The 22,587-nt window shown below is 39.1% G+C and overlaps 1 protein-coding gene and 1 long non-coding RNA gene across 2 annotated transcripts in view; one reads left to right on the top strand and one right to left on the bottom strand.

The window, feature by feature from the left end:
* Window positions 1-22,587, top strand: part of LOC138971193 (uncharacterized) — a 666,631-nt gene that overhangs the window by 294,551 nt on the left and 349,493 nt on the right. Inside the window, exon 2 of the long non-coding RNA XR_011457195.1 lies at window positions 18,153-18,500. This is a non-coding gene — a long non-coding RNA (uncharacterized lncRNA). The remainder of the gene's footprint in view (window positions 1-18,152; window positions 18,501-22,587) is intronic.
* LOC138971187 (rho guanine nucleotide exchange factor 39-like) lies at window positions 1,332-20,066 on the bottom strand. The gene is made up of 12 exons (XM_070343837.1): window positions 20,024-20,066; window positions 17,937-18,103; window positions 17,224-17,439; window positions 16,538-16,656; window positions 12,687-12,757; window positions 12,261-12,424; window positions 11,203-11,406; window positions 10,245-10,333; window positions 9,859-9,970; window positions 7,748-8,086; window positions 4,518-4,723; window positions 1,332-4,210 (listed from the first exon to the last, which is right to left on the bottom strand). The coding sequence occupies exons 1-12, from the start codon at window positions 20,049-20,051 to the stop codon at window positions 4,120-4,122; spliced, it is 1,806 nt and encodes a 601-aa protein (XP_070199938.1). The 5' UTR covers window positions 20,052-20,066; the 3' UTR covers window positions 1,332-4,119.

Below are 22,587 nucleotides of genomic sequence, written 5' to 3' on the forward strand. Positions count from 1 at the left end.
TTAAAGAAGGCATTTTACTTTGTTTATTTCTATTTGGATGGCGTGGGTTGTGTAGAAGGATACTTTTTATGTTGAATATTTCTTTAGAAAGTATGGGCCGTTCATGAGTAATATCATTGGTACTGTGAAGGTTAAGTGACGCAAAAGTGTGTAGTCATTTACTTTGGAAAGAGGCTGTAATGAGTTACTTCCCTTCGGGTCTCGTTCTATCACCGACAGCATGCGAACATGCCTTGGATTATTAAGCCGCCTTGTAAAGGGTGCTTACTGGATTTGCTCTGCCTGTTTGTCCGGGTTTCAGGTGTTTGTTTGTCTACCATGTCACCACGTGCAAATAACTCGGTCAATTTTTTTAAAATTATTTATTAATTTAATTTTGTTTTAATTAATTTTTAAAAAAAACACCCAAAACAACACGCAAACAAATGTCCGGGCTACAAAAAAAGTGTTCTGTCAGAAGATCTCCTACATGTCAAAACTATTCGACAGTCGACCGGTCAGTGATCAGAACAATGCGTCAGATCAAACAAGTATGCCTCAGTGACCGAAGAATGAGGTCTGGGAACAACACTGCATTCAAATGTCAAAAACATTCAAACACATCGAAGACATCTGGACAATCAATGACTGCTACGCACCAGTAAAATACACACAAAACAAAAACGTATTGGTTTGGCTTTATTTATTATTCATAAACTTATAGATAATATGCATCGTGACATTGTCCATCTGAAAGCAAACTCCGTGTTCATGCAGTGAAGGTCTATGTGGAAAAATCCAAGACAATGATTAATTAAGCCGAACGATACAAACGAGTACATGTATACCAGTTTTAAAAAAGAGGGGCGCACGTGCTCAAGAGGGGTACAGAGAGAGAGAGACACTGACACACTTGTGAAGGCATCGGCTATACACTGTACGGGATGAAAAGGGAGAAGTTGCTTCTGAGTGGAATAAAGTGCACAAATATACAAAAGTGCAATTTGCGAGCAGGAGCTTTACATGTAAACACAGACAGTTTATTTTCACTGAAGTTCTGCCAAAAGCCTAAAACAAAAAGCTGCAAGACAACACTTTCAAGCATTATCATTTATCTTCTCAAGGTGAACCATTTATTCCTGTTAAGAAACATTGTCAGCAAGGACATTGCCTAAAAATCAACACTGGGCAACTGGTGCCAGTATTTTTGTTGTTATGCATTACCAAACCAATCATGTTAAAAAACAAAACAAAAACACCCTGAAAAATAAAATCAAACAAACAAAAATCCATATGGGTTAAAGATTGAATGCTTGTGGATAAAATAACATTTAGCACCCCCCCCCCCCCCCCCATGTGGATCCATTCTATTTATAACAAACTGAGAATCAAACACAATGACATCTATTCTAAACAGATCACCTTTTTGCATTAGCCAAACTACCCGGTAATGTTGCTTGTTAGCGGAGAAAAAATAATAATCAACAAAAACATCTGCAAATTGATGGCTAATTCCTGTAATTGTTTGGTAAACTTTTCACACTGACTCTTCTTTTAGCTAACAGTGAAGGCATGAATAAAACTACATACTAGAACCACAATTACAAATGATGGGAATGGTAGCAGGAGTTGCACAGAGAATAAAGGAATGTTTCCAGTGTGTGCAATATATGCCTCTGTATACAAGCAAACACAAACATTTGTTTTTGATAGACACTTGAACAATGTCCAGTTACATCTACTTATGCATCCTTATGTGATTTCAGGTTTAGTCTCAGTGGTATGTGTAAATAAACATATACATCCATGCACATCGTCATGAACAAGTGAATATGAACGTTAAACATTTATGATTGAATTAAGAATTGACTTTCATATTTTCAACATGGTATTAAACTCACAATCATCTAAAACAATAAACAATATTGATCCCCTGTCTACACGATAGTCAATGCACATAGGGGAGGAAAAGGAATGGCAGAGAAATGGAGATCATCCAAATAAGATTTGTGTAAGAATGTTGGTATTACTGCGGAAATGTTCCAAGTAGAGGGAATGGTTAAACTTGATAAATTGTAATTAGATATCTATATATATATACGACTTGTGTCTGTCTGTCTGTGTGTGTGTGTGTGTGTGTCCGTCCGCGATGCACGCCCAAGGTTTTCGATGGATCTGTTTCAAATTTGGTGGCCATATTCAGCTACACCCCGGACACAACCTGCTCGATGAGATATTTCAACACGTGCTCTCAGCGCGCAACGCTGAACCGATTTTGGTTTTTCTCTGGATCCATTCCCAGTAACTCTTCCTTATCTTCTCCAGTGTTTTCAGCGTTTATCTCCCTTCCTTCGTGTGGCGTCAATCCATATTCCCGTTTCTATTTTTAGAAGGTCACTGTCGACAACGCTCAATCCATATTCCCGTTATACTATTTTTACTCTTCTCCAGTGTTTTGCGCGTTTATCTCCCTTCCTTTGTGCGGTGCGCCGGCAAAGCCGGCGTACACCTGGCTTTGCCGGGTATTCGGCTCGACTTCTTCCCGGCGAAGCGGGTATTCATCTAGTATATATATATATATCTCACTAACAAAAATAGTCTAATCGTTGGCTTAGCCTACCACGACCAAAAAACTCTCAAGAAAAATCAAATGTTTAAAAAAATGATTCTGTACATAGTGGAATTGAATGAAGGTAACAGAACACACAGTATGTACCGTAATGCGAAGATAATACTGATAAGGAGGGATTGTGAAGTACAAACAAGGGGGCAATAAACAACAAAAAGGCAGACACAAAACATCATCTCTATGGGCAATTAGTTGTAAAACAGGAAAGGTAACAGGTAATTAACTACATTTTACCTGAAAGACAAAAGAGATGACGAATGATACACTATATTTTATTTACAAGATAAGACAGGTGATAGGTTATCAAACGCATTTTAATTGCAAGACAAATAACAGGCAATCAAGTATATCAAATTGCAAGACAAGAGAGGATGCAGGGTAATAAAAATAGACTTTATTTGCAAGACAAGACAGGTTATCAAATGCATTATAATTGCAAGACAAGACAGATAATCAGGCCCTGGCGGGGTACAGGGGCAGAGCCCCGAGGGGGGGGGGGGGGGGGGGGGGGGTGTCTTAAAAGGCGGGTTCCACTGTACTCACTTTTACCAGACAAAAATCAAAAACACATGTCCATATCACGTTGGGAGGGCAGACTGTGAGAAAGCTAGGAGTAAGGGAAAATAACCACACACACATGCACAAAAGAACAGGCAAAAAAACATGCACAAACTTGTTTGGAAAGAACGAATTCTGCTCACCGAGAAGGCAAAACACAAACAAGTCATTCTACATGTGTGCGAGCATGTGTGTGTGGGTATGTGTGCGAGCATGTGTGTGTGTTTGAGCATGTGTGTGTGTGTGTGTGTGTGTGTGAGCATCTGTGTGTGTGTGTGCGAGCGTTCCTTAATCTGCGTAGGATACAAATTCTGGAAGGAGGTGCATAACAAGAACTTCAGCTAATGCAGGATTCTCCACATAACATTAATTTATTTCAAGAGTACCCTGATTTTACAGAACAAACAAAAAAGCCAGTGCACCTTTCAGATTGAAGGGAAACAAGTTTGTTTCACAAGGCAAGCAGTGCTGTGAGAGAAGGTGATTATTACAAGGGGGACAACAATGGTTTACCAACAGGAAACTGTTGAGTCTGAGTTGCAGTTCATGATAATGCTTTTGTTACAACAAATGTATGCACATAAAACATGCAGACATAAAAACCATGCAAATATTTCGGTTTAATTTGCTACTAACGTCTCCATTTACTGAAATAAAAATAAAAATGCTTTCATTCAATTATAAAAAAAAGTCAAGAAAAAACCCACCTGATTATCAACAGATAATATACTAACCCAGAAATCAACATCTCTGGTAAACGGAGTAATTTTTGTCAGTACCTGAGTAAAAATATACATGTTGACTCAGTAATGACGAATAACTATTAACTAATCTGAGTAATAATTTTTTAACCGATTAAAATACATAATAATCTCTAAAAACTTAAGTCGCTTCGCTCAGCAAAGCCAATTCTTTGGAAGTGCAGCTTGTCTCTCCCACACTCCCCCTCCCGCTCATTTCCTGCGAACGGAAGCGTTGGCCTCTGAACATCGCTGAGTGAATGGCGAGCAATGGCCGCCCAGGTTCTGCCTGGCGCGCTGTAACCTGAAACACCATTCTCCGTAGCATCGATTATTAAAATAACACAAAATGTAAATCAGCACCTTTTCTCGTGGACACATTGATTGGAATTTATGAAAGTGGTCAAAACCTAAGAAAAACATAAGAGAATTTCTAAACCATTGTACAAGTACAATACTTAATTTTACTGCAGACTCAAAACAGATTTTCAAAATACTTTGAAGCACTTACAATAATGAAATAATCAAAAAGAGGCTAGTTAAAATATATTTATAAGTCAGTATTTTATCACAATGCCAATGACACCAGCTTCTCAAAGCAATCACCCCACCTGGTAAAAGGTCTACGCAGGTAAGATTTGATCTTGGACCTGACAGAGGTGCGTGTTTTGCTGGTGTTGAGGGTGAGCGTACTGCCACGAGGGTAGTAGATCTCTGTTCCTGACGCCGTGGATACCAGAGAACCCATGGAGGAATTGCCGGAGTCGCTCCATTTTGTGGAATTGTGTTTGGCTCGCGTCCCTGCCATGCTGGATAACTGAGGAAAAGAGCAAAATAAAAACACACGAATGGTAGGTAATCGAAACGTTTTTTACTTATAGTCTTATTTGGGTTTGTTTTTTTATATTTGAGGAAAAGAGCATTACAGGCTGTTTTTTTTTTATATTTGAGGAAAAGAGCATTACAGGCTGTTGTTTTTTTTATATTTGAGGAAAAGAGCATTACAGGCTGTTGTTTTTTTATATTTGAGGAAAAGAGCATTACAGGCTGTTGTTTTTTTATATTTGAGGAAAAGAGCATTACAGGCTGTTGTTTTTTTATATTTGAGGAAAAGAGCATTACAGGCTGTTGTTTTTGTTTTTCTTTTGTCTGTCTGTGTCTCCACTCAGTCAGCTTACTCAAAGTAGTCAACTTAGGTCAAAGCTTTTCTCCCTGAGCCGATGGTGACTCACTCAGCACACAAAATGATTGTTTGGAGTCTGCTTGATACTATTTTCAAGATGAACCATAACACATAGAGGTACATGATTAAGTATTAAACAGCTGCTCATTTTAATGTAATGCTAACATCAGCAACACATCTGCTGGTGCTAACAACATCAAAATCATTCTTAATATTGCCTTTAACTGCCGAATTCATTAGTACATGTAATTTGTACTAACTATGATTTACAGTAACACAGCAAAGACAGTTAAATGAACAACAGAATATCTTCTTTTTTTTTTAAACTTTTTTTTTTTTCAGTTGCTATTTGTCAACAAATTAACCACTACTACAGTGAAACCCCCTTTTTAAGACCCCTGTTTTAAGGGCAGGTGGGCCAGTGCAAAATTGACCAAATCGTTCAAAACACTGTTTTGGGTATTTTAGCAGATTATGTTTCCATAACATACCTATCATCCATGTGTGTCGGTGTTTTTGTCAAAAGTGTCCTATTTATCTGTCAATAAAGACAAAATGTGAACATGTGTGGCATTGATTGTCTTCTGTAGTCGATATTCCCCCGCCAAAAAATGTCTCATTTCAAAGGCTAGTTACGGCTTTGTCCTCAGCAAAACAGTGCATTCACGACATACGAAACTGCGCAGCAGCTCTTGACCTATAACATGACATCAGTGTTTTGATGAATGTTCCATTCACTCAGCCACTTGTCCGTTGCAAAGGCAGCAATCGTAATCGAACGGAAATGTCCTTATTTGGAAGGTACTCGACATCCATTGGTTCGTTTCATAAACCGAAATCGGGAACCAGTTTACTTTGTGAGTGCGCATGCTCAGCTTACGAATTTTGCATACGGAAACTACCGAAGAGACTCTCGGCCATGACGGGAACACCCGAAGTTCACTCGGTTTTACAACATCCTGGTTACACATCAAACGATCGGTGACAACCGAAAGCGAATTTTTCCTTGAGAAACAACCTTTGATACGATAACAATGGCTCGAAATAAGAAAAAGGACAATGTCTTTATTAGTTCGGTTAGCAACAACAAGTAGTTCCGCTGGTACTAGGCCAAAGTTTGGATTCTGTCGGTGTTTCCGATACAGAGGAAAGCTTTGATCTCCACGCAGATCCACAGGTCGCCATTTCCGAACACGCCATGCAGCACACTTTTTACGTCTCGGCACTGGCTTGCTTTGCGCTGAATTTGAGTCAGTTTCTGTGCAGTATCTCCTCGACAAGCAAGTTGAGCATTTGCTACGCAAAAAAACAAAAACAGGAGAAAGTATCCAACATCAGTCAGATTATCGGTAATGTTTGCTGGGCCTGCCATTTCCCGAACGAAACTGGATCAGCAACTGTTTATATCAATCTGCACTTTCGTAAATTCCGTCACTGTCTTGACGAACTGTGTCATTTTCTTCACCGCGATACACAGTTCATTGCGAAGAGCTTCCTCAGTAAATCGTTCAGATTCCACGTACGATTTGTTGTCAAAAAACAACTCAAACGAAAGTTTCAAACTCATCATCCTCCATCTTGCTTGTCGAAGCACCAAAGTACTGTATCGATGTAAAAACAAAAGCAGAAAACTTCGAGGAAACCAACAAATCGACAAGATAACGGAAGGAAATAAGTCTCGTTCTGGCTCAAGTAAGTTACCGTTAAAAATACCGTTATTCTCGCATGCAAATACAAACGAGAATCGGGTCATTGATACACGTTTAGCGCTGGGGCAGTATCCCCATGCTGGTTGACAGAGGGAAAGAAGGGATGGACGCATAAATTCTCTGCTGACGTGCTAAAGGCTAAGTAGATTGCAATTCAAATAAACTAAGCTGTTCATTCATAACACAGTTTTGTCCTTGTGTGTCTGTTTCAATAGTGTTTCTGTGGTGTTCAATCTTCAATGTCGTTTTTCTCAGTTCAGCCATTTTGCCTACGGTTACGTCTTGGGTTACGCGATTTCTCTGGCTGTAATTTAGCTAGAGCAATATTTTCTTTTGTAGTTTGTGCAGAATATAACATTCTGGGGGATTACGAAGGGATTTTGCTGAAATTTTATTATAGTCATATCCAGATTATTTCAAAAAATAATTTCGCAAGCGTTACCCTAAAGTTTGACAGTTGTAACAAAGAAGTGTTCCTAACTCCAAATATAAATATGATAAACAAAATCTGCTTCGTAATCCCCTAGAGCATACCCAGAAGGATAAAATAAAACAATAATTAGAAGTGTGACAATCACATCTGATGAAAATCCGTGTATCTCCTGTACTCCACTTTTGTCTGTATTTTGACTGTTTTTGTCGCGTAAAACAAAAACCAGCAACCGAAAATACAAAAAGTGACTATTCTTTGTCATCATTTGTTCATTTCTTTCATAAAATAACATTCAGACACAATAAAACATTCAAAATTGAAAAAAAGGTAGTGCACTGGCCCACCTCCCCTTAAGACTTCCCTCCAATTAAGACCGTAATGTTTGAGACTTTTTGTTTATAACGTCTGCAAATTTGCTTTTAACTTATGACTCCCTCCATTCCAACACTTGATTTTCTTACATTTTTGGAGGGCTGAAAATATGGGTTCCACTGTATCCTTTCATTCTTCACTTACATCCTCCTGCACGGCAAATGAGTCGAAGTTTTCATCATCCTCAACAAACAGAGAACCTCTCTGACTAGCTCCATCCCACAGTGATGATCCTTCAGCCAGTGAGAGCGATTCACCTCCTTCCGATATAATAGAAAAACGGTTCCCAGCGCCTTCCGTCTCCTGAGTGGTTTCCTTGCAAACTTTAGGCGGCGATGCACATGCCATGGGAAGATTGTCGTACAAAGATAGAAAGCGTTCCCGAAACGGTTCTACCCGCTTTCGCATCTGTGGAGAGCAGCAGTTATCAGTGCTTGCTGGTTCTGGTACAGGTCTGTGCGCTTTCCGTCGCACTGGTGTCACCTGTAAAAGAAATCAGATTTTATTTTCGGAGCAAAATGATAAAGCTGAAGACGACAACACAATTTCTTTTTTAACCATGCACCACAGACCTGTTTACCCCCATAAGTGTTTTGGAGTAATGCTCAGCCCCCAAAATAGTAATCCTGGCACAAAAATAGTAATCATCCAGCATTCGTCGCCAATTACAACGCACATGACAACTGTGTCTGCGAAACGCAATCATGCACATATATCCATCATTCACAAACAAAACACATCAGTCAGTTTTTGTAGTCATCATAATTTCAAAGAAGATCACATCAAAAGCACATGCATCACTGATTCTTTTTCTTTTGCTCGTAGTAGGCCTTTTTCAGTGTGTCAAGCGCTTCTCTACTGTACTTGCGCTTGCCGAATGAGTGAGGGCGAGACTTCACCACTAGAAGGCTCTCCAGCGTCTCATCAGACAGACATGATCTCTGGTCAGTCCTGTGCTTTTTCAACCCATTTTGCCATTGAAATAAACAATTCCAAACATGTGAAATTAATTTTAAAAAATTAACAAGAAGGGCAAAGCCCATACGACTCACATGCTTGACCTTGACATGACCTTGACCTTCAGGGTCAAGGTCAAATAACTAAACCTACCAATGACATCATACACTAAGAACTGCTTTACACATTTTTCCTACCAAAATACATGTGACCTTGACCCAAGGTCAAGGTCATCCAAGGTCATGCAACACAAAGCTGTTAATTCAAGACATAGGAAGTACAATGGTGCTTATTGGCTCTTTCTACCATGAGATATGGTCACTTTTAGTGGTTCACTACCTTATTTTGGTCACATTTCATAAGGGTCAAAGTGACCTTGACCTTGATCATATGTGACCAAATGTGTCTCATGATGAAAGCATAACATGTGCCCCACATAATTTTTAAGTTTGAAACAGTTATCTTCCATAGTTCAGGGTCAAGGTCACTTCAAAATATGTATACAATCCAACTTTGAAGAGCTCCTGTGACCTTGACGCAAGGTAAACCAAACTAGTATCAAAAGATGGGGCTTACTTTGCCCTATATATTATATATAGGTGAGGTATTTAATCTCAAAAACTTCAGAGAAAATGGGAAAAATGTGAAAAATAGCTGTTTTTTAAGAACATTTATGGCCCCTGCGACCTTGACCTTGAAGCAAGGTCAAGATGCTATGTATGTTTTTTGGGGCCTTGTCATCATACACCATCTTGCCAAATTTGGTACTGATAGACTGAATAGTGTCCAAGAAATATCCAACGTTAAAGTTTTCCGGACGGACGGACGGACGGACGGACGGACGACTCGGGTGAGTACATAGACTCACTTTTGCTTCGCATGTGAGTCAAAAATTAAATAATAAAAAATAAAAATTTATTTTTTATTTTTACATTTTTATTATTTATGAAAATCGTAGTCTTGACACAGATAGCGGAATGGCGTATTTTTTGCAGAAAATCGTAATAAATTACGCCAAAATCGTAAGGGTAAACAGGTCTGGCACCATCAACAAAGCGCACCGGAAGGACAATTGGGGGATCACTTCAAATGCAAAATAAGTAACCAGAGAAAAATTTAGCCATCCCTGTGTACCTACTTTTCGCTAATCAGCAAGTAAATTTGCAAAGTAAATTTAAAATGCCTTCACATAAGCTACATCCTGGTTCCCAAACCATGGAACTTGGACTGAAACAGAAAACATACTAATCCGCTAATGAATCAAGTACATTTACATGTAATCAACCAGCAATATTTACCCCAATGGCTGTCTTTTTCTGTTCCTGTCTGGCTTTCCGTAAGGAGCGACCTCTGAGGGGGATCTTGTTGCTGCTTGGTTTCCGCAACGTCTGACGGTCGTCGTTGGCTTGTCTAGTGCAAAGGTCAAGAATATATAACATCATGGAAGCAGTTAACCAATCCTTCAAGAAATATCTAACACAATTCTTTGAGAATAAAAAAAGTCAACAATAAAAAAATGAAGTTGTAAGTAAATGCGCAGAATTCTTTATAGAAGTGGCACCCCTTTTTTAAGACGGTCGTGAGAAAATAGGGTCATAAAAAGAACGAGGACGTAACGTGGAGATAAAGTTTGGTACAGTATAACAAATCTGAATAAGCAAGATCTTAAAAGGGGAGTTTTTACCTGATTGCTTTTTCAATCACTTTACTCCATTCTTCTGCCGCCCCTGTGTCATCGGAGTACAGGACTAAGCTCTCTTCTTTGCATGTGATCTGAAAATGAAAAGAAATAGTTTACATTTGTAAGAATATTTCTCAATGTCTTTTTTTTCAAGATTTTTTTTCAAATCAACAATGTAAAGTGGTACCTGCACTGAGAGGACACCCTTGAGACCCACCAAACCAACTCAAACCAACCAGAGACAAAGTGTGGCCAGCATCAGTCCCTCTCCGCACCAAACTCTATGGGAGCAGACAAGACCTGGAAGCCACGACGTCATTCGTCTCGCAGACTAAACTGATGGTGTGACGGCGAACGCAAGAAGAAGAAGAAGAAGAAGAAGAAGAAGAAGAAGAAGAAGAAGACCCACCAAAAGTGTCCTTACATTGCAGATGGCCTTTCAAGACAGGTATCATATAACCCCATTCTTGTCCTTAAGAGGCCAAACATATGTATGCCATTGATTAATACATCCACTAGTAGTAGTGCTAGACAGGTATCAAAATAATAGATAAAGGGACAACAGTGTCCTTTCTTGGGAGGTGTCCTCTCATCCGAGGGACCTCACATCGCAGGTACCACTATAAATGAGGTTTAAACAACCGTTCTTTCTTCTGCATAATTTGCTCGTTCAGCCTTCACCTGTGCAAATATAATGTCATTTAACTTTTAGCTAGAGAAAGAAATAAAAACCACAAAAAAAACCCAGGGAGTAGCACTATCATACTATGTCCAATGCAGGTCTTTGCAGATTTAACATTTTGACCAGACAATTAGCTTTAAAGTAAGCCACATAGGAAATGAAGGTGACACATAATGTACATCCGTTGAGTCAAGACTAATTTAAAACCTGTCTTTGAACACACAAAATGTTTTGCTCTTCTAAGATATGATAATCATACAAACTGACACAATAGTATACCTTAAACACACCACCCCCGTTGCTGTCGGACTGCTTGGTGTTGGTGACGAACACGCGCTCCAGCTTACAATGCTTGACTGGCAAGACGCAGCAGCAGGTGTACGATCGCCCTCCACTCTCCAACAGTCGCGGTTTGCCGTACAGCAGAACGTCGTTGAAGAGGAAGAACACACGCTCGAAGGATTTGACCCCTTTGCGAGAGACCTGCAAAACACTTCATCACTAGAAATTTCATATGGGTCGTGCTCAAACAAATTGTACACACAAATGTTTTGCTCTTCTGAGACATTTGCTGTTCTTCCTACAGACACTACTCTGATGTGAATTCAATGAAATATTTATGGCTGTCACAGACTCATCTGCTTGTCCATGCTAGATTGTTAGTCCTGTCTGTTTTTACTGAGAAACGACTTTTCATTTCCCAGAAGTGAACAAGTGACAGTGATAAAATTGCTTGAACTTGAAGAGTATTTAATTTATTTCCCAAAACCTGTCTTTGTTACCTTAGCTAATTCTTCTTCTTCTGCGTTCGACTTCACCTTAGCTAATGAAAACAGATGGGGCTTTTGTACTCATTGTTACCTTGGATTAGTAGACACCCGTGGGATCAGCTAAGGCCAAAAAAAAAAAAAAGGTCTGTTTACGGTAACATAGGCCAAAAAAATAGGGTCGGTAGGTCGGGATTTTTTTTTTTTTTTTTTTTTCCTCCAAAAAACCATATTTTTACGTTATTTTGCACAAAAAAAACCATAAGATTTTTTTTTTTCTTTCCCCCAAATGCCAAAAAAAAGTCTAGGGTCGCGCAAAAAAAATAGGGTCGGTCGGGTTACCGTAAACAGACCTATTTTTTTTTTTGGCCTAAAAGTATCCCTTCCATACAGGTATTCTTCTCGACAGGTATCCGCTCAAAGTCAAAGGAGCTTTATATTACAGGTACGAATGTAATTTTATGTATAATCATCAGATAATTGAACAAGCCCAAGATGTAAAACTAATAGCAAAACAAGAATCAAAACTTGACTAAATATAAAAAAGAAAGAAAATGCACTACTCAATACCTTTTTCAAAGGTCCTTCTTTCAAGAAAACTCTTCCAGGCTGCAGGATTTTGGGTGCCGAGCTGTCAAAACATTTCTGAATGGACAGCATTTTCGTAAAGTTTTCATGCTGCCGTATGTGTTCGTTGATGTGCCGAGCGATCTCTCCTATTTGCTTGGTAGCTTCTACAAAAGAAGAAAAACAGCACTGTGATCAAAGGAGACAAAATAATTATACTGAGCAGATGATAACCACTGAGGTCTAAGATTTCGGCGGACAATTCCCATGCCTGGTAATCAGAACATACTAGCTACTGGATCCTGTACAATCACACCTAACTAAAATGTCTATAAATAAGCAGTCAGACTATATATATATATACACTTTTACTAAAAACTGCACAACCATGTAAAAGTAGGTGTTAAATCCAGAGGAATGAACACTTACCTTGAAGCTGTGAGTAGTCATGGTGATCTCGGGGTGTGTGTTCTAGCAAGTTTTCCAACAGTAGTTTATACCTGTTGCAGAAAAAAAGAGACTGTTATAGTGTATTACAACTGCGTTTGAAATTGACAACAATCTGTCTCCCCACAGACTCCTGCACAGGTTCACAAGTTTTGTATTGTACTGAGATGAGTTGACGTACACAGTCACAAGTACTCCTTCGAAAGCGACACAACATTCATGATTAACTTGATTAAGTGATTAACTGACAATGACAATGAAGATGGTGACAGCTTACTGAGAAAAAAAACCAACAACCAAGGTTTTAAGTGTTTTGAATGTACATGACAATTACACACAAAAGTCAACTTAAATCTCGTCTTGATTCTCAGTCTATCTGACTTCGTCTACTTCGTTAACATAGACCAAATGTAAAAATTTTAAACAAAAACAACAGAAAAAAGCACCATATATTGGTATTTATTCCCCCCTCTGCTTCTTTACCTCTGTAAACTTGTAGGGGTAGTTATTTTTCGATAATGACCCAGCAACCAAACAAATAACGACCCAGCAACAGCCTGAATCCTCGATAGTGCAATGGGTTGAGAGGTTGTTCTGTTTCGGTACTACTTTTTGCGACTGAAAAGTTCCGAACGCTCTAATGTACGAAGTATACATCTCTGGAGCAAACAATACAAACATACCGCATTTAAATTAACAACTACAGGCCTGAACACATGAATCTCCATATAAAATCCATGAGTTCGGTTGTTTTCTGAATCTCATCTGCCGTGCCGTCAAGCCGTTCATCACAAGCAATTTCCCAAGGCAAGTAACTCATACTTTGTCTAGCGACAAGAGTAGTTCCCCTTCTTTTCACTCAGTTCCTTCGACAACAGACTGCAATCCGACGGTCAGTTTTCAACAATATTTCATTTAATAAACAGATCACACGCAACCAAATGCACACATCTCATCAATTTAAACAACATAAAGGGGTTTCATACACTATTTTCCCCAGAAAACTGAACTTCCAGTGATGTACATTTTTCAAGCAGCCTTTAGGACAATTGTCCTGAAGACTGAAAATCAATAGGACACAGTGTCCTGAGATTGCAATTTCAATAGGACAAAAACACGACTCGTAAAACCACATTTAAAAAGATTTTTCAGTTTAAATTCTTCCACCTTCCGCGACTGTCATGACTAGATACTCAAAGGATTGAATCACATTTCAAAGTTATTTGAACAGTTGTCGGGGTTTTTTCACTGCCCATCTGTCGACAATGTTTTTCAGGTAGGCATCTGACCGTTCTGCCGGTCCCTCAAGTTTTGCTTTTAGGATCATGTCCTGGGTTTTGACACACGATCGGTTTCTTCGAGCCGTACACACCTAGTTCTGTGCACTGAATCCTCTCTCAACGTCTGCTGTGTTTTTCCGGATATTATGACGAAAAGTAATGCCTTGCGCATGTGCGAACATGCACGGGTGGTTCCCATTGGTTTAAACGATTTATTGCTGAGCCAATGAATGCACTCGAGGCAGCATATGGGTTCGGTTTTCTTTTTATATTTAGTCAAGTTTTGACTAAATATTTTAACATCGAGGGGGAATCGAAACGAGGGTCGTGGTGTATGTGCGTGTGTGTGTGTGTGCGTGTGTGTGTGTGTGTAGAGCGATTCAGACTAAACTACTGGACCGATCTTTATGAAATTTGACATGAGAGTTCCTGGGTATGAAATCCCCGAACGTTTTTTTCATTTTTTTGATAAATGTCTTTGATGACGTCATATCCGGCTTTTCGTGAAAGTTGAGGCGGCACTGTCACGCCCTCATTTTTCAACCAAATTGGTTGAAATTTTGGTCAAGTAATCTTCGACGAAGCCCGGGGTTCGGTATTGCATTTCAGCTTGGTGGCTTAAAAATTAATTAATGACTTTGGTCATTAAAAATCTGAAAATTGTAAAAAAAAATAAAAATTTATAAAACGATCTAAATTTACGTTTATCTTATTCTCCATCATTTGCTGATTCCAAAAACATATAAATATGTTATATTCGGATTAAAAACAAGCTCTGAAAATTAAATATATAAAAATTATTATCAAAATTAAATTGTCCAAATCAATTTAAAAACACTTTCATCTTATTCCTTGTCGGTTCCTGATTCAAAAAACATATAGATATGATATGTTTGGATTAAAAACACACTCAGAAAGTTAAAACAAAGAGAGGTACAGAAAAGCGTGCTATCCTTCTTAGCGCAACTACTACCCCGCTCTTCTTGTCAATTTCACTGCCTTTGCCATGAGCGGTGGACTGACGATAATAATAATAATAATAATGGACATTTATTAATCGCCGTTTCTCACAAGAGCTCACGGCGATTTACATATTAATTTCTGCCGTGTGAGATGGAATTTTTTACACAATATATCACGCATTCACATCGGCCAGCAAACCTCAAGCCTATTAGGGCGAGCATTCACCTTTCACGGCCTTTATTCCAAGTCACACGGGTATTTGGTGGACATTTTTAGCTATGCCTTTTCAATTTTGCCAGGAAAGACCCTTTTGTCAATCGTGGGATCTTTAACGTGCACACCCCAATGTAGTGTACACGAAGGGACCTCGGTTTTTCGTCTCATCCGAAAGACTAGCACTTGAACCCACCACCTAGGTTAGGAAAGGGGGGAGAAAATTGCGGCCTGACACGATGCTACGAGTATACGGTCTTGCTGAAAAATTACATTGCGTTCACTTTCATTCTGTGAGTTCCACAGCTACTTGACTAAATATTGTATTTTCGCCTTACGCGACTTGTTTTCTTTTTGATCCAACTTGAGGATAAATTAAATCAAAGAATCAGATCCCATATGGTGCCTCGTTCACTCAACAAACTGGTCACACGCAGTGCATACTTTCGCTTGGCAAAACCGAAACCAGCTTTCCTCACGCAGTGTTTACTTTCGCTTGGCAAACCCGAAACAAGCTTTCCTCTTGAAAATTGAACAGTCCGCATGTCCGCTTCATTGTCAAAAACGATCGGACCCTTGACCACTTCTTCTCTAGGTTAATCGGACCTGTGTCCTGCTGGGGTTAAAGCTATAGGTCCTGGGGAAATTGGATCGGTCAGAGACCGGAGACCGACTAAAATGTACATCACTGACTTCATACAGTTTTTAACGTTGGAACACGGGTGCAAAAGTTCGTCTGCTAGTCCCATTTGACGAAAAAACATTATTCTAAGCGATACCAAAACATATACAGAACACAAAATATCTGCCTTTGCCGCCACAGCAGAATAACAGCATATCTGTGTACTTGATTTTAGCCCAAAATAGGAAAACTGACAAGAAGTGTTAACAGAATGGAATGATTTGCACGGAACTATACAACCGCGCATTAATCGATCGCCTGCGCAGGTTGACTGGTTGAGAGAATAGGATTCGATCAAACTTTCGCAAAAAAACTCCTCTTTTCTTTGAATAACTGAAGAAAGGAGGAATAAAGAGGTTACACACCTCGTCTCAGTGATTATAAAAAATAATGGTCTCAGTTCGCGGTCATGAAAAAGCTCGCTAAAGCTCGCATTTTTCATGATCCGCTAACTTCGACCATTATTTTTGATAATCACTGAGACTCGGCATGTAACCTCTACATATGTACAACAGAATAACTCTTGTTTCCCAGACTTTTAGTTCATATCTCTGTAGTCGTTCATTAACCTCCATTTTACGACCTGATTTCTCCTTGTCTTTGTGTGGTTTTATAAGCGGTGGTGATGGTATTACATGACTCAACAAGGGAAAGCTGAGTCAGTTATTTCACCAAACATACAGAAAATCACGCACCTGGGTACTCGCTGTACAGGTGTGATGAGAAGGGCGTTGATTTTGAGTCCCATCAATTCAGGACGGGCCTCCTGCGTCTGTATGAACTCTGCAAACTCACTGCTCTTCTGGGTCCACTCCTGATGGAAAGAGATAGGCAAATGCAGTTTAATGATTAGTCAATAACAAATAAAGACGGAAAGTATCATACCGTTTGACTTTGTTCAAGGTCAAGTTACTGACAATTTTCAAATTACTTGACACATTGAGAATGAGATTGAATGATGAAATTAACATTTAATTTTAAAACAAACACACAAACAAAACAGTACCTCTGAATTTTCAGGCTGCTCATGACTTCATTGCCATTATCATGATACCGTCAAACTCCCTTTTAAGACTCCCAAATTCAAGACTGACTCCCTTTTAAGACCCTGTTTTCTTGGACTTTTTATTTATAACCTCAGTAAATTTCTCCACATTTCAAGACTCCCTCCTTTTTAAGACCTAATTTTTTCAGATTTTGTGGAGGTCTTAAAAGGGGGGTTCTACTGTAATGGCAATCGGCATGAATACTCACACATACAGCTGGCCAAAGGAACTTAGACCTCTTCAAACATCATCAATCGTTGATGCAAACTCCAAAGAACAACAGATCATACCTAAACCGAATCTCATTCATGAAGAATCAAAAAGCACAAGCTCACCTGCAGAATTGTCAAGGCCTGCTCGTGGTTGTTGGCGTACATGGCGTAGAGTTTGAGGAAAGGGCCGAGATGTTTGAACGCCTGTCCAACAGTGCTCTGCTCCATCAGCTCCAACAGTGTGCGGTTGACGTCTCGGATCTGCTCCACGTTGCTGAACAACTGGGCATGAACATCGTCCGGCAATATGCAGTTGAAGCGCAGAGGGAAGTAGAAAAACTGAAAAATGACAATGACTACAATTTCAAGTACAATAATAATTCAGAATACAGTATTCCAAATCTGTTATCAACTTTTCGAAATGCCTCATATTAGTCATATTCAGTAATGAATTGTTTTTTTTTTTTTACATTTCTCGAGACTGCAGTCTGAAAACATTAAATTCTTATGAGACTACAATACAAGAATTACTACATGTACGTACAACTGAAATGTTCAACGGCAATCGGAACTAAAACAAATTGCAAGATGACAACATAATTTAAGCATTACCTGTTTTTCTTCACTGGACCCATTTCTTCTACAGATTGCTCTGTCGTTTTATGAAAGCAGTGCACAAAGGTTTGCAAATCGCACAGAAGCAGATTCTGCCGTCAGGAACAAAGCCGTTCACTAATTTAGAAATCTACAGGTACAGATAAAGTGATATTGACAGCCACTTAAACCTGATGAATTTGTGTGAAACTATGACCCATTCACTTTCAGTTTCAGCATACCTTTTGGATCAAATCAAGATGGTTAAGGTATGCCTTTTCAGTCTCGAACAACTCCTTGACAATTTTACGACGACGACGTTCTCGTCTAGCTGTCTCAATGGCCACCTTCTCCCCTGGGCTGTCCACAAACAGGATTCCTCCATTGTCCGAGTCTGGTTCTGTGAGTTCTGAAAGTTGTAACACTGGATCATTGTGTACAGTGAACAAAAGAATAAGGCCAAAAAAAAAAATTGTCTGTTTAGGGTAACATGACCAAAAAAAGTAGGGTCGGTAGGTAGGTAAATTTTTGTTTTTTTTTGTTTTTGTTTTTTGTTTTTTTGTGTAAATGCTATGTTGGCTGAACATTCACTTCTTATATTTGATGAATACATGTTTCAAAACTAACGTATAAATAAAACAGAGAGAAAGGGAGAGAAAGAAACGCCAAATGTCTCTTTTTAGCATTTTTACCTCTTTTTTTTTTTTTTTTTTTTTGAAATCAAAAAAAAGTTTTTGGGTCGGCGCCAAATCGATAGGGTCGGTCGGGTTACCCTAAACAGACAATTTTTTTTTTTTTTGCCTTAAGTAAGTGCAATCCCTTTCTTTGGCACAATTGTCAACAAGAGTATAGGCACTGCTGCCACTGCCAGTGCCAATACAATTTGCATTTCAGTGACTAACGGTAGTAACGCAGACAACCTTTTTGGTATCAACCAATGGTGGTTAATTCTGCAGACCTGTTTACCCCCATAAGTGTTTTGGAGTAATGCTCAGCCCCAAAAATAGTAATCCTGGCACAAAAATAGTAATCATCCAGCATTCATCGCCAATTACAACGCATATGACAACTGTGTCTGCGAAACGCAATCCATCATTCACAAACAAAACACATCAGTCAGTTTTTGTAGTCATCATAATTTCAAAGAAGATCACATCAAAAGCACATGCATCACTGATTCTTTTTCTTTTGCTCGTAGTAGGCCTTTTTCAGTGTGTCAAGCGCTTCTCTACTGTACTTGCGCTTGCCGAATGAGTGAGGGCGAGACTTCACCACTAGAATAACGCTCTCCAGCGTCTCATCAGACAAGACATGATCTCTGGTCAGTCCTGTGCTCTTTCACCCCATTTTGCCATTGAAAAAACCAATGCCAAACATATGAATTGATTAAAAAAAAAAAAAAAAAATTTTTTTTACATTTTTTTTTTTTTAATGAAAATCGTAGTCTTGACACGGATAGCGGAATGGCGTATTTTTTGCAGAAAATCGTAATGAATTACGCCAAAATCGTAAGGGTAAACAGGTCTGATTCTGGCGTAGCTAGCTATCAAATGGTTTCATATTCACTCTCGCTGTCTTGCTCAGCAAGAGGCTAGTCGCAAGCCATTCTTGCGTCAAAGAAACGGGGGCCTGGAGCAACGCCTTTACTGGCTTTACAGTTTAATGTTTCTTTGCGCTCTCTTAGTCTTAACCATTTTGTCATACATGTTGCTTCTTGGAGTCGGGACCATGCAGTTATAGTTTCAAAACAACAACCGTGAAATAGGTTTGTGTTGTTTTACTTTTAGCAAAAAGAAATTCATACATTCAGTGAATGATTCACTGATTGCAGTGATTCAGCCTTCATAATCATTCATACTCATAGTTAATTCATTCGATCCATCTATGAGGGCCCCAAAGGGGGGGGTGTCATCACGATCACGGGAAGGGAAATTTTAGCTTTCACGATCACAGTTACCTTGATTTTTGTTTTCACGATCACAAACACCTTGACGAATAGAGGATCATAGAGTGATACAGCTGTGAAAAATGTACGTTGAAAATAAAATGCTTTGCAATAATGCCCATCACGATCACGAAAACAAATGACGATCACGATCACGAGACTTGATTTTTTTTGTCATCACGGATCACGGGCAAAGTTCCATCACGATCACAGAAATGGAAATTTCGGCAATCACGGTCACAGAAAGGTCTAAAAACGCCAATCACGATCACGACTTTAAACCCTTTGGGGCCCTCATCTATAGTAATACTAATAGTATACATAGGCCCTACTATTTAATATTAATATTTTTTATATTAATAATAATTAATATGTCAACTTTACCTTTAAGTCGACTTCTTGCTGACAGCATCGTTTCTCTTATCCTCAAAACCTGCGCAAACACAACAATAATAAGATTACAATAGTGCAGTTGTGGAATCATTAAATATCTAGTGTGTCACTGTCAGCCTTCTTCACTGGTAAGTTTGACTTTGACTTGGAGTTTGACCACCGCCTGTGGTTTGACTCAGTTAGAGTGACTCGTTTGAGCTTTACTGTTTCGAGTCTTTTGATCTATGCTCAGGCGAATTCATACATATATTGATTGACATCTGTATCAGCTATTCCTTTGACCAAACGAACAACAATACTTATAAGGAACACCCGAGAGCTACTTGCTTTTTGATGGCATGAATTCTCGCAGACAACCGAATCACTGTTTTGAATTTCGTTCTGTGGGTTTATGCAAAATTGGGATCGGAGAACATCATTGACGGCGAGAAAAGTTGAAAAATCTTCATGGCGGTTTTCATTGGATGTGTTTGAATTCCAGATATCTGAACGAATTTTTAAAAGAATATCTTAGCAGTTCATGTAAAAAAATAAGACGTTTTCGAAAGAATAAAACAATTCATTCAACAGCAAAAATGGCTTCACAAGGTGCGTGTTCAGTTCATGGGAGGCAACACATTTTCTTATCAAACACCAATCTACTTGCTTATGTCCCTTGAACCACCTTCCCACCCCTCTCTCTCTCTCTCTCTCTCTCTCTCTCTCTCTCTCTCTCTCTCTCTGATAGACCTATTTAAATCAAGTCTTGTTTATTCAGGAAGCAGACTCTGGAACGCTCTTCCGGACGCCCTGCGGCAATCCACCAGCACGGATTCTTTTAGAACCAAATATTCTTTCCATTTAATGAACTCTATGAACAAATAAACTTGATTGGTTGGTATGTTTTCTTTGTATACAGTTGTTCATTATCGGAATTATGGTTTATTGTGACAAAATCACGAAGATTTGGCTCTGTAATACATTGTTTTGCTGAGCTAATGTATTGTTGGGTTACTTTCCGTTTATCTTCATTGCTTTACACCCAATTTTGAACACTACCTTATGATCTACAATGCTTCTACATAATGCGCTTCATGTACATAAACTTATATGTTCTACCATTAATGTTTTTATGTAACCTTTTTCTAGTCATAGTTATAGTAAAATAGTTTAGTCCCTCTTTAGGGCGAGGGCCAGATGCAAAAAAGCATATCTATGCTTATTCTTGTCACCCTCGAAAAATAAAGATTTGTCATTGTCATTGTCATTGTCTCTCTCTCTCTCTCTCTCTCTCTCTCTCTCTCTCTCTCTCTCTCTCTCTCTCTCTCTCTCTCTCTCTCTCTCTCTCTCTCTCTGTCTGAGGCGAACAAATGTGTTTGTAAGTATCTAATGAACCCGGGTTACAAAACAGATGTTGTTGTTGTTGTTGTTGTTTTTGTGTCCATTTAAACAAATTCTTTTAGCGTATAATTGGTCTCGACCAGTTGTCACTTTGCATCTTATGTAACTGTGATGGCAGTAAAAGAAATAAAATAAAATAAAATGATATAAAATAAAATAATATAAAATAAAATAAAATAAAATAAAATAGAATAAAATAAAATGATACGCTGAGATATAAGTCTTGTTTGCAAAATGTATTCCTATAATCATGATTGCTGATATGTGGGCCGTTCAGTTTCCGTCAGCATGCTCAAGTTGTTATTTTTGATACTGACACTCTTCAAGTGTTAGAGCAATCGATATGGTCTTTTGAAGATCATGGATAGGGCGGGGGGGGGGGGGGGGGGTGTCTAACAAACTTTAAAATACCACAACACAGACACACTCTGACGCTCACACGATCAGGATGCGGCCGAAGAAGAAGAAGTAAAACAAAGAAGAAGAAAGTATGACGTCGCTGAGCCGCACCCCCCTCCCACTGGCCAATTCCACCCCCAACCCCACCCCGCAAACACGCGAACCTAAACCGCAAAAAAGGCGTGTCACAGCTCATCCACTTCATTAAAGTTTTCACTGCCCCTACGGTCTAAGGGAGAGAATGCGGGGCCATAAACTGTTCAAAATAATTTACCTAACTAGCCGCAGAAAACTCCCCAGAGGCGCAATCACGGATTCCCCTAGCGAATAAGTTTTAAATTAGGCACGCAAAAAACACACAACTGTGATCTAATTAGGGGAAAGATTTTCAAAGGCATTAAAATCCAGTCCTTCACATAGACAACACAACCTGAGTTCATCATCTTGTCTGTCTCACTGGTAACCGTTCAAGTCGTTACAGATGGGGAAAAAAAGAAGACAAAACAGAAAGCTGAAAGAAATAAGTGTATCTCTTTTAACGTTCCGTCCGTCTGTCACTCTGTATGTCTGTCTGTCTCAGTGTTTCTGTCTGCCTATCTGTCTGCATGTCTACCTGTCTGCCTCTGTCTCTGTCTGGCTGGCTGTCTGTCTGTCTGTTTTTGTCTGTCTGTATGTCTGTATGTCTGTCTCTGTCCGTCTGTCTGTCTGTCTGTCTGTCTGTCTGTCTGTCTGTCTCTCTCTCTCTCTCTCTCTCTCTCTCTCTCTCTCTCTCTCTC

This window comes from Littorina saxatilis, linkage group LG7 (assembly GCF_037325665.1).
Source record: "Littorina saxatilis isolate snail1 linkage group LG7, US_GU_Lsax_2.0, whole genome shotgun sequence".
NCBI classification, from domain to species: Eukaryota; Metazoa; Mollusca; class Gastropoda; order Littorinimorpha; family Littorinidae; genus Littorina; species Littorina saxatilis.